This window comes from Aspergillus welwitschiae, assembly GCF_003344945.1.
Source record: "Aspergillus welwitschiae strain CBS 139.54b unplaced genomic scaffold BDQ94scaffold_11, whole genome shotgun sequence".
Classification (NCBI taxonomy): Eukaryota; Fungi; Ascomycota; class Eurotiomycetes; order Eurotiales; family Aspergillaceae; genus Aspergillus; species Aspergillus welwitschiae.
The window spans coordinates 57,004-72,769 of NW_020798705.1; the positions used below are offsets into that span (position 1 = coordinate 57,004).

The window sequence follows — 15,766 nt, forward strand, 5'->3', positions numbered from 1 at the left end:
GTATATATTGACCTCCTGGTTGAACATGTGAGAGAACAGATGTATCGGACTTGAACATGTATAGATCTAGTTCTGCTATATTACAAAAGAGAGTTTTGAAGTAAGGAAGAATTGATACGTTGACATCGATTTTAACTCGAATAGTAGTTTTTATAAATACAAACTGTGGTTTAGTTCGATATCAATCCTACCGTCAACAAGTTAATATTCTATTTAATTTTATTCTGCTATATATCACCAACGATTGGCTTGAGGTTCTGACACCATTTCTGTTTTTCAAAATGTTACTAGTGGTAAAAGTTTCCGATCCAGGCTTTCTGCAGGACTATTCCCTCATAAAAGACCGGTCCTGACTTAGCATTGAGATATAATAGATTTAAAAAGGCATCTTTTATATGGATAGTAGGATGGGCCGCCTTACTGTGTAGGCCGTTTAACCGTGGGTTACGTTAACTAAGTTACCACCAACTACCCTGTAGGTTACTGCAATTGCACTACGGTAATATCACGCTGACACGATAAAAACTTCTAACATCGGTTATCTTCCTCCTTAGGGGCTTTTTTTCTTTCTTTATTTTCTTTCTTGTTTTTTTTGTTTTTTTTTTTTTTTTTTTTTTTTTTTTTTTTTTTTTTTTTTTTTTTTTTTTCATTCTTGTGATGGTGTTATCATGAGGCGGGAATATAAACGGTGCATCGCCTAGATCGGTCTGTCAGCCTACCCACAAGTAGTGACAGCCACTTGGAAACCTCAGGCTTGGGGACACATATCGATTAAGGTGTCAATTACACACGTAGTCGAGCAGTAGATGACAAGGGCAAAGGCGCATCTACTGGAGGGAAGTCATTGCATTGCCTTGGACTTTAGTTAACAGAGAACAGCCGCATCATATATGCCAGTCAGCGGCCAGCAAAAGAATGGAATTATGCGTCTTGATAACTGTCTGTCGATCTCTATCCGAAAGAAGGAAAGTCTAGTACAATTTTGGGGTAACTTGTGTCGCAATGCCTGCGAACAACTTTCAGAGATCCGTGGATTCAGCCACTAGTGTGTAGCCCACTAATCGGTACTAGGAATCGGCTAGTTTCCCGATCCCGCCGAACACACTGAAAGGGGCACCTAAACTTTTCTTGCATTCATCACGCCTTCTATTTCACCTTCGACGCTCTCTTCTCTCCGCTCATACATAAAAGTCTTTCCAAAGGGCACTAGTATTCAGGACCTAAACTGTCTTGCCCCTTTGTTCAAACTTTCCCGTTCCGTTGAGCTGCGGTAAACCTAGAGTCTGGAGATAAACGCCAGCCCTCGATTTGTAAGTCGATGACATTCGAAGAGAACACCTATACTAACGGTTCGCGAGGACAGCAAGATGATCGTGACGCGTGGAATATCGTTGACAAATTTTGTCGTGGCATCGTCGGCACTTGCATTCCAGGTGTTTGTTCTATACCCATGGCACAAACAGCTCGACGACGGATTCGAGGCCCTCAAGAAAGAGCACATTCGAGTGCTAAAGTCTCTCGAACACCTACAACAGGAGAGGAGGAAGCAGATTGATGACCGAGTGGCTTAAGCGATGGATAAATCACTACGGCGCGATGTGGAGATGGGATAGACAGATTCAAAGATGAATTTTTGTATAGACACGGCCTACACTATCGATACTGGTGTCGAGTTACATGAGCCAACAAGAGCTACATACTGGGGATAACGCACAGCGGTCTCATAATGGGCTTTTCCACTGCCTTGTGCTTGCCGGCGAACATAGATTGCGATGCGATACAGCCTTAGAATTGTCGAGGGCTCGTAAAGATAATGCAGCCTTTTCCGTAGACTCTCTAGGTTTGTAAGCAACGTGTTAATAGAAACACGATGCACCACATTTTGAGGAGTGACCACATCAACAATTGAAGGGGTCTGTTTCGGAGAAATGGGCGCGATGATCGGAGCGAACTCCGGTCCGGTGGGCCATCGTTGAAGACATTCATAGGTCGTGACCCATGACGACTGACCCCCTTGGGTAACCCGTTAGGCGTATAATACCAGTACAACTTACTTCTATTAAGTAGGTAATAATAGGCATCGAGAGTTGCTCCCGTCATTGGCCAATGTGGGGTCTTTCCTAGTGTCCCCCCACATGCGAACCCCCTTTTTATGATCTGGCCGGAGATGGTTCGTATCTGTCGGATCCGACAGATAAGTCACCTCGTGGGAGTCGTGGCCCCGATGGGCTGGGCACGCTGAAGAAAAGAAGAGAGAAGAGACGATGGGGGCTTTTCGAAGATACAAAAGTACGTTTGATTTGTTCTTGCTATCATTAGGTTCGTCACTCTTCCCTTCTGCCGCGTTAACGCCATCTGTTGAGTGATTTGTCAGCAGCCATCGTCAAGATCTGTTCCACACACGAATTACTTCCAGGCGTCGGGATCTTGAGAGTACTCTGCCACCATACTGTCAATCATCATTCATCAGAGAGTGTAGCCACCACGAGAGTCACCTAAAGAAGTGGCCCTCATAGACCAACCGAAACAAATTATCTGGTCGCATACCTTGAGAAGTAAATGGCTCCGACAAACGAGCCATACGGACTATGAATTGACACCGTAGTGGCGCTGCATCGGGCCCGACCGTATCATACAGTGGATGGTTGGCCCTGTTCTCTTGACATAGCACTTCTCCAAGGTACTTTATCCCTCTCCTCTTTAGCTTTTCCTTTCTTCTTCTTCTTCTTTTTTTTTTTTTTTTTTTTGTTTCTTTCCCTTTAATAGATCATACGTCATCTCATAATATGTCTGACGCAGGGGGGCACCATGAGATCCTCAGAGACACGCCAAACTGCAGGGTGAACAAGCCACTTGGAAATCGGAGGTAGGTAATCAAATATCCAGAAAGAAAAAGCCTCTCTGAATCCAGCGAACGACTGCTGAGATACTAGATCGGGCAGAACTGGAAGGCTACACTGATAAAAACAAGCCTGTCTACCAAGTTCTTACTCGACGGTCGGTGAACGCTGTGACTGCAAACTATCTAGTTACCGCCAAATACGTAAAAGATAAACAAGAAGCGTCTATTATGCCGATATGGTGGCCTAAAAAGCATTGAACACCGATGCATTTGATAAGCTCGAGATCTTTCTACATCATGGGTGGGACTATCCACGCCCTCACCCAGAAGGACCTATGTCGAATTTCGAGCTATGTCGCCTTTGATTACTGAAAAGGCGTCCATGCGAACAGTCTTACAGATGAATGACCCACAATGAGATCTGGATATTCTGCGGGCTTGCGCATGGAGCTGACCCAAATATGAGGAGGATGCAACGAGCTAGGCTGGATGTTATGCCTCAGCGTTCCCGTTTAATCTGCTTGCCGCTCGAGGCCAATTTTCCTTGTAGCAACGCCCGACAAGCTGCTGAAAGCCGAACTTAAAGCCCTGCAATAGCTATTGAGTGCTCAACAAGGAGGGCTTACGCATTGACCAGCCCGAGTTTGAGTAGGACCCAGTTGAATCTTGGAATTGTAAGGCAACAAATCAGAACCAGCGTTGCACTATGCGGCGTTTGCCATGTGCCCTGAGGGTATCCATCTTCCTCTGGAGCGAGGTATTGATATTAACCTGCAAAACACATATGGCTGTACTACACGGAAATGGGCTGCAGGGCAGCGGAGCCAAGAATCCCTAGCAATCCTTAATAGTCAGGAAAATCAAGTGGATTTATTTTAGTCAAGCTAGTCTTTTACCGAATAGCCGAGGAGTTTAGATCTGGAGAATTCACTGCCTGAAGCACACCAGGCGGGATCCTGACAGAAGCCTGGCATTCTACGGAAATCATTTTAAATACGCCGTTCTAGTACCATGCCCCACTGTATTCAGGCAGTTATCAAGGCGGATATCTGGTATATAAAATAATTACAAGGTTTCTGCCTGGCAGAATATCCTAATTAAGGAAGCAGTTCAATATGACAATAAATAGAAATCGACCTTTTTACCTGTAGGCGTTGTGGGCCCGCTTAGAGGCCTGGAAGAACTTGCTTGCCGGGACTTAGGCCGCCAGATGGAAGCCCCTGTCAACATGTTATAGTTTATTATCTTGACGTGGTTCCTGCTGACACAGTCAAGGTGCTCGGTCTGTGCATACATCATTCTCATGACAAGTAAAGTTGAAGCACGGACCATAGCCAATCCAGAAATCATCAACCAAAATCCACGGCTTCTGAAAGACCCGCGAGGCCATCAATGTATTTGGAAAAGATCATCGCTTGAAGGATGCATATCCTGGAAAGCCAAGCCCATGATCCTTGCCAGTCATCTGACACGAGCATTGTCCCACTCGAGTTGATGTGGCAGTTCAGCCTTTCTTCCAGTTGTCTCTCTCACTCTCACCACTAACTCGGGCATATAACACAGTACCCGTTTCCAAACAAGCTAAAAATCTTATCAGAAAAGAATGTCCTGTGAAGAGTACATCAACACCGACAATCCTATCCAAGAAGCTCACAGTTTCATCTCCTACGAAATAATCAGGAACTCTAGTCAACCTGATAACCAACAAGATGGACGGTACCACAGTTGGCAGCCATGTCACTGGCATCCGCGGGGTGTGTGACTGGGACGACACAGGCAACTTCTGCAGCTACGAGGAGTGTGATCAGTTCGGGAAATGGAACTTCAATCGCGTGGTCTGGTCGATCCGGTACGACAAGAACATTGACGAGAGCAAGCCGTTCGGGTTTCATGTGAACACAATGAAAGAAAGAAAACGCATGTGGGGTGATGGCACTAGACATAGGATAGAGGAGCACGTCGTGGTGTTCTATAATTCGAACTTGACAGTGTCGGCGCCGGAATCAACGGAGTGTTACATCTCTGCGCGAAACGATTTGACCTACCATACAGGATGGAACTGGAAATGGGGCAGTGCAACGGAGACCGAGAGGGTTGTTTGTGCCGAAATCGTGCGGTTTCTGTGGACACATAGACATTAGAATGGGTGCTATTTGCAGGAATCATTGGGGGCATGTTGCAACGGGATGCTATAAGGGAAATGGACTAAATGGGGCTTGACTTCAGGCCAGGCAGATGAATCCAGAGTTAATTTCAAGCCCGACCTGAACCCGCCCAACCTGGCTCTGTATCTGTGTCAGACTTATCTACTATTTTGGGACCCTGAATATAATGAGATCAAACGAATACACAAATATTATGTTTACTCAATGAGGTCTAATGACATAAAGAATGCACGCATAATGTTCGCTTTGTATTGAGTATCAATAATCACTTCTTCGACAATACATGTATAATTAAGATTCTGTTTGGATATTCACGTACGTTGTGGCCCGTCAAGCGATCATGATGGTATAATAACCGAAATCAACGCATGAAGTTTGATAAGCATGCAAAATCTCCCAACTTCTAGTCAACTTTCATGTCTTTGCCACTTGAATTTTAGATCTACTTGAGTCGTGCATACATAAAACATTGCGCAATCCAACCTTATAGAACTACATAAAACAGTAAATCAGCCAGAGACGGTAAAGAGCAACACAACATATTCATCGCAGCAACCTCGGTAAGCAAAAGAGATAAAAAGTAGCTACAACTGGCCACACATCATGAACGGGGGCAGCGAATCACTGCACCAACTGAAATTGAGTAGTCACTTTCTAAGGTTATGACAACAATCTTTGCTTAGTGTTGGTGACCAGGCGCGTAACTGGCCGCCCCGACTTCTATTATACCTTGGATCCGCTAGGGATCTCGTCTTGGAGTCGGAAAGCTCTTGAAATTCACCCCCTAAGACAGTGTCCTGACTTGTATCGTGCTAATAAATCCAGAATAGAAAGGCAAACCGCTAGGTTGTGTACCGAGTATTTATCCTTTCCGCAATAATCAATCCTATGCTTTAAAAAGTCATATATCTCGTAGATATCATATGACTCCAAACCATACAACAAAATGTAATCATAGACACATATAAGAGCTCTAATACGTGAAGGTCAGTGATTAAGTTTCTGGCCATGTTATAAGATACGAAGTCACTGTCCAGCAGTGCCCTCTATATCCATAACATTATGACTACCGCGGGTAACTCTGTCCTTATACCGCGGTCCTGACTAATGTACGACACCAATGGTGACACATATTTGGGGATATTAAAAGGCTGTTTTCGATTGCGGCATTCATGGCCATGAAGAAGACCGGACTATCTAAACATTGTAGGAATGAGCGCCCAGGGCTAATGCCAAGTTCCAGATCCGACTGCATACCCAATTGAGTCATCTGCAGGAAGTTTTTCCTGTCCAGGCACGTTAGACAGAACGTACCCGTCAAAGTGTCTATCACCTACACAGGTACTACAATGAAGGCCATAGAATTGTGTGTCATGTGCTCTACTATATCAGGTAATATGCTCTCAGGGATATAATACCGTCAGGCACTAAGGAATACAACTGGTTAAGCGAGGCTAACTCGTTTAGTGAGTGAGGCCAAGTATATGTAGTATAAAAGTTCTTGCAGCGTGGAACTAGCGGCACTTCGCCAGAGCCTGGTAGGGACGGATGATGCAGCAGACCAGTAATAATTGAAGGTGAAGAAGGGACGCCCCCAAGAATGAGATTACATGATCCATAGCTTCATTTGGGAGAGTAGTATGTTTCTTATGGCAAGTTGCAGATATTGGCGCGTATGTCACGGGGGAATCTGCCTATCTAGCACCCCGTAACATATAATCATCGGAGCCATTACTCCTCGGCCACTAAAAGACCGCCTCACCCTATGAATTTGTCCACAACCACTTGTCTGGCTTTTCCCCCATAGTATCATGGACACAGCCCTTGCATAAAAGGTTACCCTCTCATAAAGACAGTACGGGGATACTAAGCAGGAAGTTCCCAACCAACCCCATCAATTGATAATTGTTGCACTTACTGACCATTTTCCCCTCCTTGATTCTTTATACGGGCTCTGTAGCATTATATGCTCAAGTATGAGTGACAGATGGGCTACTCCGACTTTCTCAATTTGTCCGTTTGTCACCCCAATGCCTACCAAGCCGGAAGCCACAGATTGTCATCGATTGCAGTATTATGATATGTATATATCGCGTCGCCCTTCCCAACTCGCTGATATAAGTATATTCTTGCTCAGTGAAGATTTATTGATGACATAGGTTTCCGCACTCAAAGTTCCAACTCCAACTCAACGTCTGATCTTCCCACTATTGGATACCCGGGGGGAAGAGGTGCCTAACCAGTTAATCTGTATAACTGATGTAATATGACAACCGTTTCTGCTTACCACAGTGCATAAATTTTTGCCTGTAAATTTGTCTTTCTAACTGGGAGCTTATTTGCTGAAGGCAATATTAAGGTTACCTACTGAGAGTCTGTCTTGATGGGCTTAAGGGCATTGTTAGCAGACTGAAGCTTTTAAAAGAAGGTAAGTAATGTACAATGTCTCTGAGATCCCATTGAAATAATATTTCTGCATTTTCAAGTCAATAAGTTGTTGTGATAAAGATTTATGAAATCATAGTGGCTATTTGTTGGAAGTTTTTGTAATCCCTCATTTGCCTACTGGGCCCGGCATAAGCCGACATACCGTGGGTTTTTGCATGGAAGGTACGGTGATAAATTAATAGAATCAAAATTTTGTGGAGATCCGTTCTTGGTATAATATTGTATGTGAACCAACAATTCTATCTTTCCCTGAAAAGCGACTCCAGAAGTCATCGCGTCCTAGACCGAATAAATCAATAACGGTTCTAGCCCTAGCCTTATTTAATTATAAACCAAGTGTATCTTCTATTATTGTTCCCAAGTCTCCTATGCACCTCGGTAACCAAAGGCTGAAATGATTACTGAACATTCTAATCTCTATGACTTAACAGTGTCACCGCGCTATATCCTTTCTCAGTAGTGGGGCGGGAACCTCGGCCATGTACTCCGTAGATTACAAAACATCGGAATAGATCACTAATCAGTCTCCCAACGTACGCCAGTTTGGCCGACCGGCTTTCACTACACCTTCCAATCACATACTGTCAGGCAATAATTAATGTAGTGCCATGACTTACTGATATTCTTCTCCTTGGCACGTTCGTGCTGTTCACTACTTGTGTTCCGGTAATTCATACTAATTAGCCTTGTTGTCTTCACTCCTATTATCCTACTCCCAAGATCTACATTCCATCGATTGATTCATTCCGACACTGGGAAATTAGGATTGTGCATATATGACAGTATTTTCAGTGCAGTAATCTATCAGCCAACGAGATTATAGTAGAATAGAAAATACTTTGAACACAAATCACAGAGACAGGGTGTCTTCGTAAGAAAATGGAGAAACGTTTCGGTGACCATAGTAAAATCTAAAAATGGCAGAAATTGCACATTGAGGATTTATTGGACAAGCAGAGGCAGAAGCATGGCGTGTGGTATTATATTGCGTGATGGGCGTCTCGAACATGTTCACTTGGGGGGGAAGTCAACGGAAGGAACTCCATAAAATTGGGGCATGTGGAGGGCCATGTGGAGGGCCATGTGGAAAGAAGAGGTCCCGCATCCCATTGTGGGCGCTGAAAACCACGGCGAGCAGGCCCGAGGCGGGCAAACCGGGAAGTTTTGTAATCAACCCAACGCTCGATTCACGGCTGTCGTCAACGACTTGAATTAAGGTTTGAATAACTGCATGCTTGCTAAATCTACCTGCGTATAGTGCTAACAGACCTCATACTTCTTCCTTCCCAACGAAATCGCGCTTATACCTCGCGGACGGTCCAAAGTATACTTTGCACCATTGTTCTGAGGGGAGAATAAGTCGCCCTCCAAACTATCGGTCGCAAACATGGGTCAGAAAACAGTTCTCATCACAGGTTGCAGTGAAGGTGGAATAGGTGACGCTCTTGCCCGAAACTTCCACAAAAGAGGCTTTCGAGTTTTTGCCAGCGCTCGCAATACCGAGAAAGTCGAACATCTTAAGAGAATGGGTCTCGACATTGTACAACTAGATGTCACCGACGAAGAGTCAATCAAAAAAGCAGTGTCAACGGTGAAGGCTGCAACAGGGGGATATTTGGACTTCCTGGTCAACAACTCGGGCGCTGGTGGGTCTCCCGATTTGGAAGCATTGTACATCTGACTACTTTGAAGAGAGCTAAAAATTCGACAGGTTACTGCATGCCCTTGTTGGACTCGGACAGTTCAGTAGCGAAGAAGATATTTGATGTTAATGTATTCGCTGTCGTTGCCGTAACTCAAGCATTTGCACCACTATTGATTGGCTCAAAAGGAACGATTATCAACATTGGGTCAGTGCTTGGCAAGATGCCTCTCCCATGGCAAGGTTATTACAACGCAAGCAAAGCCGCCGTGGCTATCTTGACTGACCAAATGCGTATTGAATTTTCTCCCTGGGGAGTCCGAGCAATTCTTGTCACTACTGGTGCAGTCAAGACAAAGTTATTCGAAAATCTTCCTAGTAAACCAGTTCTGCCTGAGGGCTCCCTTTACTACCCGGCGAAGGATGTGATTGAGCCAGTATTGACTGGAGCCGGGGTGGAGAAAAATGCGATGGATGTCGATCAATATGCTGAGGTGGTTGTCAACAACGCAATCCAATCAAGACCCAAGAAGCATGTCTGGTCAGGCGGAGGGGCTTTGATTACTTGGCTGGCTTCAACGTTCGGCTGGTCGACTATTTGGGTTGGCAGTTTCCCCTTGTTCGAAGAGAACATGCTCATCCATTATGCTAACACATCTCCAGGACCTCTTACTGCCTCCTGTCGTTCACATGTCAGATATATCGAATAAGATCCGTACCTCAGAGAAAGCGGAACATGAGTGCCGGAAGAACTAAGTAGTTGCTCTCTGTCATAATGTTTTTCTGGGGAGCAGCATTCAATTTATTCCTCATTTTTGCTCTTGCGCTTTACTTGTAGTGTGTATTTTTTTTTGAATTTAACCAGGAAACATAGACGCAAACCATCCCTTGTTGGGATGCTTTCCATTCTTGTCCTCGGTCTCCCTATCTAAGTAACCGTTCGTATCTATTAGAAACATTACCAGGTGGAGTAGCCGAGCACTGTCCGAAGCACTCATGCGTGGTAAAGAAGCTTTGCCTACAGCTATGAAAATGACCATGGATTGCTGTGTCCGATACCAAAACTATTGTAGACAATCACTTCACGGCTTTTGGAAATGCTGTTGAAGAGGAGCAGTTCCAGTGTACCCATGCTAGCACAATGATGTTTGACAGACTAACAGCAGCCATCTGCACTCCAAAGCGCCGATAGGCAAATATCAGTCCTTGAAAGAGCCAAACCTAGTGGGAACAGTTTGAAAGGTCGCCATTATCATATCAGTTGGGTTCGTAAGATGTTTGCAAGATAAGACTGGAAGAGCAAGTAAATCAATACATAGCCCCGAGGACGGACACAAGATCTTTTCTTCTCAAGAAGGGACAATTTGCATATCTAAAGGGCCCAATGTAATGTGACTGGTCACCCAGGGTCCTATCTTGGGATTTGCTTGACTTAATCCTAGTCCCTTCTCTGCTGTCAGAGGGCGGTCATCAGGCTAGATGACTGGGAGGTATGCAATACCGAGGCAATTCCCGATGTTCGACTTGATTACTGATCGTTACCCAGACTCACAACCGGGCAGATGACTAAATGGCAGATGAGGAAGGCGGTCAGCACAGTAACACTAGTCATGGTAACAAATAGTGAGACTCCCAGCTGATTCATGGAAACTCCTCGATCCTGGGGTGGCGTTCCTCCCGCCTCCATCTTCGGTGACCCACTCATATAATCAAGCCGAAGGGACTCTATGTTTAAAAAGCATTTGTCAGCATTCTCCAATCGCGCTGCTGGGAGCTTCGCGCACTCTTTTCATTGAATTTGAAATGCAATGCAAAGATCCTGTTCTTGACTGGGCTGTTATGCCTTGCTCCCATCAGCCTGAGTTTCGTCCGATGTTGAAAGATTAGCGTTTCGGAGTACAAATACCACCGTGACATAAACTCTGTGAGCTAGCTTGTAGCTTGCGGCCTTTGCACACATCAATCCAACACTTAAATACAACCAGTGACTACACACGAGTTCCTGGTCTACCCAGTATTTTGTTTTACTTTTGCTGATTCTCCTGTGCAAAAAGCACAGCCATACTAGCGGCCCTCATGAAAGCAATCGCCACTCACCGGTTTCTGCCTCATCGTATACTGAGCTTTGCTCTCGGCAGACCGCTTGGGGTGGGTGCGCGAGTCAAGGATGTCCCCATTCCAAGCATCATAGATAATGAGGTGCTGGTCAAAGTGCATTCCGTTGCCCTAAATCCAATTGATTTCAAGAACATCGATTTCATTTCTCCCCGGAATTCTGCAATTGGCTGTGACTATGCGGGCGAAGTGGTCAGAGTCGGAAAACAATCGGGAGAGCGCTGGAAGGTCGGAGACAGAATCGCTGGCTTTGTTCATGGTGGCCTGTATCCCGATGTTGGCTCATTCGCAGAGTACCTTAAAGTTGACGGAGACTTGGCCTGGAAGGTGCCCGAAGCAATGAGCTTAGGCGAAGCCAGCACTTACGGAGTTCCGGCAGCTACCGCGATGCTGAGCCTTGCGTACCTCGACATTCCCTGGGCAGATATTGAGAACGGGCGCACCTTTGAAGGTGATCAACCAACCATTCTCATTTACTCGGGAGGATCGAACGTTGGTCTCTTTGCCACGCAATTAGCGAAGAGAGCAGGATACAAGGTGGTGGCGACGGCCTCGCCCCGTTCTTTCCACCTTGCAAAACAATACGGTGCAGATGCAGTATACGATTACCGGTCCTCATCATCCATCGGAGAAATCAAGAAGGCGTTTCCAAACATTACGAGAGCTCTGGATTGCTTTTCTGAAGGCAGTTCGGCCGCCTTTTGTGCTGATGTACTACAAGAGGGCAAAGTAGTCATGCTTCTTGACCAAGGAAAGCCGAACAAGCCAAACGTGTCCTACAAATCCCTCATGATTTTTACTGTCTTCGGTCGAGAGTTTCAGATGATGGCGCCCCTCGGCCCCGTGTTCCCGGTGATCCCGTCAGATGGCGACGTCATCCGTCAATTTTATGCTACTTTGTCAACACTGAGCCTCGACGTTATCAGACCTCCACCTGTCACAACAGTTAAGGGCGGTTTCAAAGAGATCTTTGACAGTCTTGAAATTCTTCGAAAGGGAGAAGCTCGAGGCACAAAGCTTGTCGTGGAGTTTGAGGAGTTCCATTAATTGAAAACAATCTCTCAATCATTGCTGTTATCATTGATGACCTGTACATCTTATTCCTGTTTCTCCCTTTCGAGCTCCCCTGAGTGCGTTTTCGGGAAGACGACAATCCCAATTACTCGTCGAAAGCCAATCGTTGGTTTTACTTAATCCAATTCGCGGGAAACATACCAAATTGATTGAGTTGTCTTGGCCGATTACAGTAATACTGTCAAGGGTATCACATTTCGACCTACAAACTAGAGGTCCTTACATCATCACGGCCAGATGCAGGGCAGCGAACGCTGGCTCGTGGAGCTATTGCTTTGATGCTAGCTTAATACTAAGTGATCTATAAAAATCTACAGCAGCTTATAACCTGTCCAATACCATAATCTAATGCGTAGCATGTTACGGACATTTATTTCAAGAACCATTTATGGAGTATGACTAGTTGCACTATCTTACAACCTCCCGTGAAGTATTACCTATAATGGAAAAGATCATAGGCCTGCAAGGGAAGGTTCCGATTTAACTTATATACACGAGCTTGCCAGGCTTAACGTTGATATTTGCTACTAACCCATGCTGAGGTTTTGACTTATCATCATCGACATTCCTTAGAGTAGACTTCTGAAGGGATTGACCAGAAAATAAGTAGAATCAAATAAATAATACAAGAAGTTCACTATGGTATAACACAAATTATAGGATTCTCTACTAGGAACTGTACCAGGTAATACTTTTTATAAAATCCAATTATAATATTTACTCGATTATAAAAGTCTTTACTAAAGTACCAGTTAGAGAAGATTTTTTGGACTTTCAACAGATATGATGGTGTGCAGTATATACTTATGTATTCTAAACTCTCAGTTAATCAATACTGAATATTCTCCAGATCTAGATCTATACTTCTAAATCTGACATACCTTGAGATTTTATATTTAAGATTATTATAGCCAGGCTTACTGCCTGAAGCCCTACAGCTTAAACTCACAAGCCCCGGTTGCCATTCTGCCATTTCTATTCCGGTAAAAAATAAGTAGTCTTTTAGATTACTAAACAAAGCCATCTCTTAAACCTTTATAACCCTGTTATCCTTGGCCAGGAAATAACTACTACTATCAATAAATATCTAATTGATATGCACTGGGAATTATTGATAAATACAAATTATCTGTGCTGTATGCTCACCCAGATAAGCACGTATGCGTGTCTATCTTAAAATTTGAGACATCAGCGTCTATGTGTACCAGAAGTCTAGACATACGAAGGAGGTATATGCCCCTAGGCATGGGAAGGCCTAGAGAATATAACGGCGTAGGCATAGAATAGGGCCTACGGTACCCGAATTAGTACTAGTCAAAGCATACTCTTTTTGTGGGTTTCCTCTCTGACGCACGGCAGTAGAATGTCATTAGCCTTCGCTTCAGCCTGCCTAACGCTTACATTAGGGTCAAACTCGCCCAGGAAACTCGTATAACCTCCCCAGTATCCGGGAACTACCAGCGGAGAATATTATACAAGATATCTCTTTTACGTCGGCGTTTTATTGAGGCGCCCCCGAGGGTGTTCAGCAGTACGTCCGGCCAGAAGTAACAGTGGCTGGGTGACGAGGGCCATCTTGATTAGCATGAAGGGTAGTAAGAGACAGCGGATTGTTTGCCGCTGTACGAGTTTCTGAATGGTCAGGACCAAATGCCTTTTTTTTCTCTGTTAAGATTTGCTGGTGCATCTTCTCAGCCTCTTTTAGCTTGCTCTGATTGAAATAGAGACTTCCAAGATTATTAACTGAGTATTAATATTGAATAGTCTATAGTTAGGCAAACTTTGACAGGCTCTCGATGTTGTTGAAGCTCTGAGTCTAGGCGGAAACTAACCCATCGGGTTGTACCCAGCTTGATGTAGCTCCAGTCGAGTTTGGAGCTTCACGTAGTTCCGCACCGGATCCGCGGGCCCCGCACGGGATCCGCGGGCCCCATTTTGTGCCATCGGCTCCCGATCACTTCTATACCAACTCCCTTTTTCTAATCCATGACGACTATGGAGTCCTTCACTTTGCCTCTTACTATAACAGCGGATGTTTATCAGGCAATGAGTGCCCTTCATCAGTAATATGTCTGCCGATGTCAGTAACAAGGACGTCTCAATTGTACGTGCCCGATATAATAATGGCCTTCCACTGCTACTAATCCCATTCAGACAGCAGGCATCAGCGCAATTGGAGTTGAGCTACTCACCCATCCAATCGCCACGCTCATTACTCGATTACAATCTCCCACCTACGCGACGACATATCAGCATGTCAACGGCGGTATCAACCCAGCTCTGTACCGAGGGTTGTATCAAGGATTCGGCCCAACCTCTATCACGAACATCCCTGCATCAGTCGCGTTTTTCACAATCTACGAGACTATGAAATCAACACTTCAACCGAGCAAAGGCACGCAATCATCAAAATCCGACGAGCTAGCCACGTACGCGATCAGCAGCGCGGTAGCTGATTTGGTGGCCTGCGCCATCACTAACCCCGCCGAAGTCCTGACGCAGAATGCCCAGGTCGTGCAAGCTCAATCCAGCCATAGTCGTTCGCCACTACTGTCGACTGTCAGGCATTTTTCCCGGCATCCGGCCAAGCTCTGGGCCGGGTATACGATGCTAGCTGCTAGCCATCTCCCCGGGACGAGTCTGACCTTCTTACTGTATGAGTATCTCAAGACGGATTGGTTTGAGGTCCCACAGAATTGCAGTGAGGTTAGGACTTATTTCAAGCGAGGGCTTTACAGCGGTGCACTGGCTAGCGCAGCGGTTTCTCTACTCTTCATCCCGGTTGATGTAGTGAAAACGCACTTGAGGCTTGCAGTGGGTATGCCCACCCACTCTCAACTGCCTTCAAGACAGATCTCCGCGCTACACCTGTGTCAGTGAAGGTACAGCGGGTATCGTCCGGCAATGCCATGGCTGTTACAAGACGCATATTAGCGAAGGATGGCATACGAGGTCTTTTCCGAGGCGGGGCCTTGACGTGCCTCGCAGCTGGTCTGGGAGGTGGTTTGTTCCTTGGGTGTTACGACGGTTTTAAGGCATACTTTGGAGCGCACGTATAAGTACGCGGCGCCTCAAAATGCTAGCAGCTCTTTCCACTCCTGGTTATGGATCTGTATAATAGATTATCTCCACTCTTATAAAGCAATGACGCATACAAAGATAGAATATTGGCGATTTCAGTGTCCTGATATAGTAATTATCATATGAAGATATAACTTAGATAACTTCTGGGATGTAGGCTGAGGACTCCACACAGTAATAGAAAAGAGTATACTATATATATGGACGAGAGCCGTGCCGGAAGCTGATACTTGGATAATGATAATACTTGGAGGAGAAATAACTGGAAAGATTTAGTTAAAAAGAACTTGTTGGGGGAAGTATATTTATATAAATATAGAAATTTTAATAATAAGAAATGTTTTATGCGGAAGAAAACAGTCTATATTTTAAAGTTATCAGCATGAAAAATAGGCAACA

The 15,766-nt window shown here is 45.0% G+C and overlaps 5 protein-coding genes across 5 annotated transcripts; all 5 read left to right on the top strand.

Moving 5' to 3' along the window:
• Positions 1–2,767: 2,767 nt before the first annotated feature.
• BDQ94DRAFT_140713 (uncharacterized protein) lies at positions 2,768–3,748 on the top strand. The gene has a single exon (XM_026765674.1). The coding sequence runs from the start codon at positions 3,247–3,249 to the stop codon at positions 3,424–3,426; it is 180 nt and encodes a 59-aa protein (XP_026627676.1). The 5' UTR covers positions 2,768–3,246; the 3' UTR covers positions 3,427–3,748.
• A 622-nt stretch (positions 3,749–4,370) lies between these two features.
• BDQ94DRAFT_140715 (uncharacterized protein) lies at positions 4,371–5,193 on the top strand. The gene has a single exon (XM_026765675.1). It carries the CDS (start codon positions 4,552–4,554, stop codon positions 4,981–4,983), a length of 432 nt encoding a protein of 143 aa, XP_026627677.1. The 5' UTR covers positions 4,371–4,551; the 3' UTR covers positions 4,984–5,193.
• A 3,443-nt stretch (positions 5,194–8,636) lies between these two features.
• BDQ94DRAFT_177536 (SDR family oxidoreductase) lies at positions 8,637–9,853 on the top strand (the record flags this gene model as incomplete). The annotated part of the gene is made up of 3 exons (XM_026772928.1): positions 8,637–9,101; positions 9,167–9,699; positions 9,761–9,853. Exons 1-3 carry the CDS (start codon positions 8,843–8,845, stop codon positions 9,851–9,853), a joined length of 885 nt encoding a protein of 294 aa, XP_026627678.1. The 5' UTR covers positions 8,637–8,842.
• Positions 9,854–11,173: 1,320 nt separating this feature from the next.
• BDQ94DRAFT_168987 (zinc-binding alcohol dehydrogenase family protein) lies at positions 11,174–12,259 on the top strand (the record flags this gene model as incomplete). The annotated part of the gene is made up of 1 exon (XM_026771186.1): positions 11,174–12,259. One exon carries the CDS (start codon positions 11,174–11,176, stop codon positions 12,257–12,259), a length of 1,086 nt encoding a protein of 361 aa, XP_026627679.1.
• Positions 12,260–14,286: 2,027 nt separating this feature from the next.
• Positions 14,287–15,467, top strand: BDQ94DRAFT_140718 (putative mitochondrial carrier protein (Pet8)). The gene is made up of 2 exons (XM_026765676.1): positions 14,287–14,390; positions 14,441–15,467. The coding sequence occupies exons 1-2, from the start codon at positions 14,355–14,357 to the stop codon at positions 15,164–15,166; spliced, it is 762 nt and encodes a 253-aa protein (XP_026627680.1). The 5' UTR covers positions 14,287–14,354; the 3' UTR covers positions 15,167–15,467.
• The last annotated feature ends 299 nt before the right edge of the window (positions 15,468–15,766 follow it).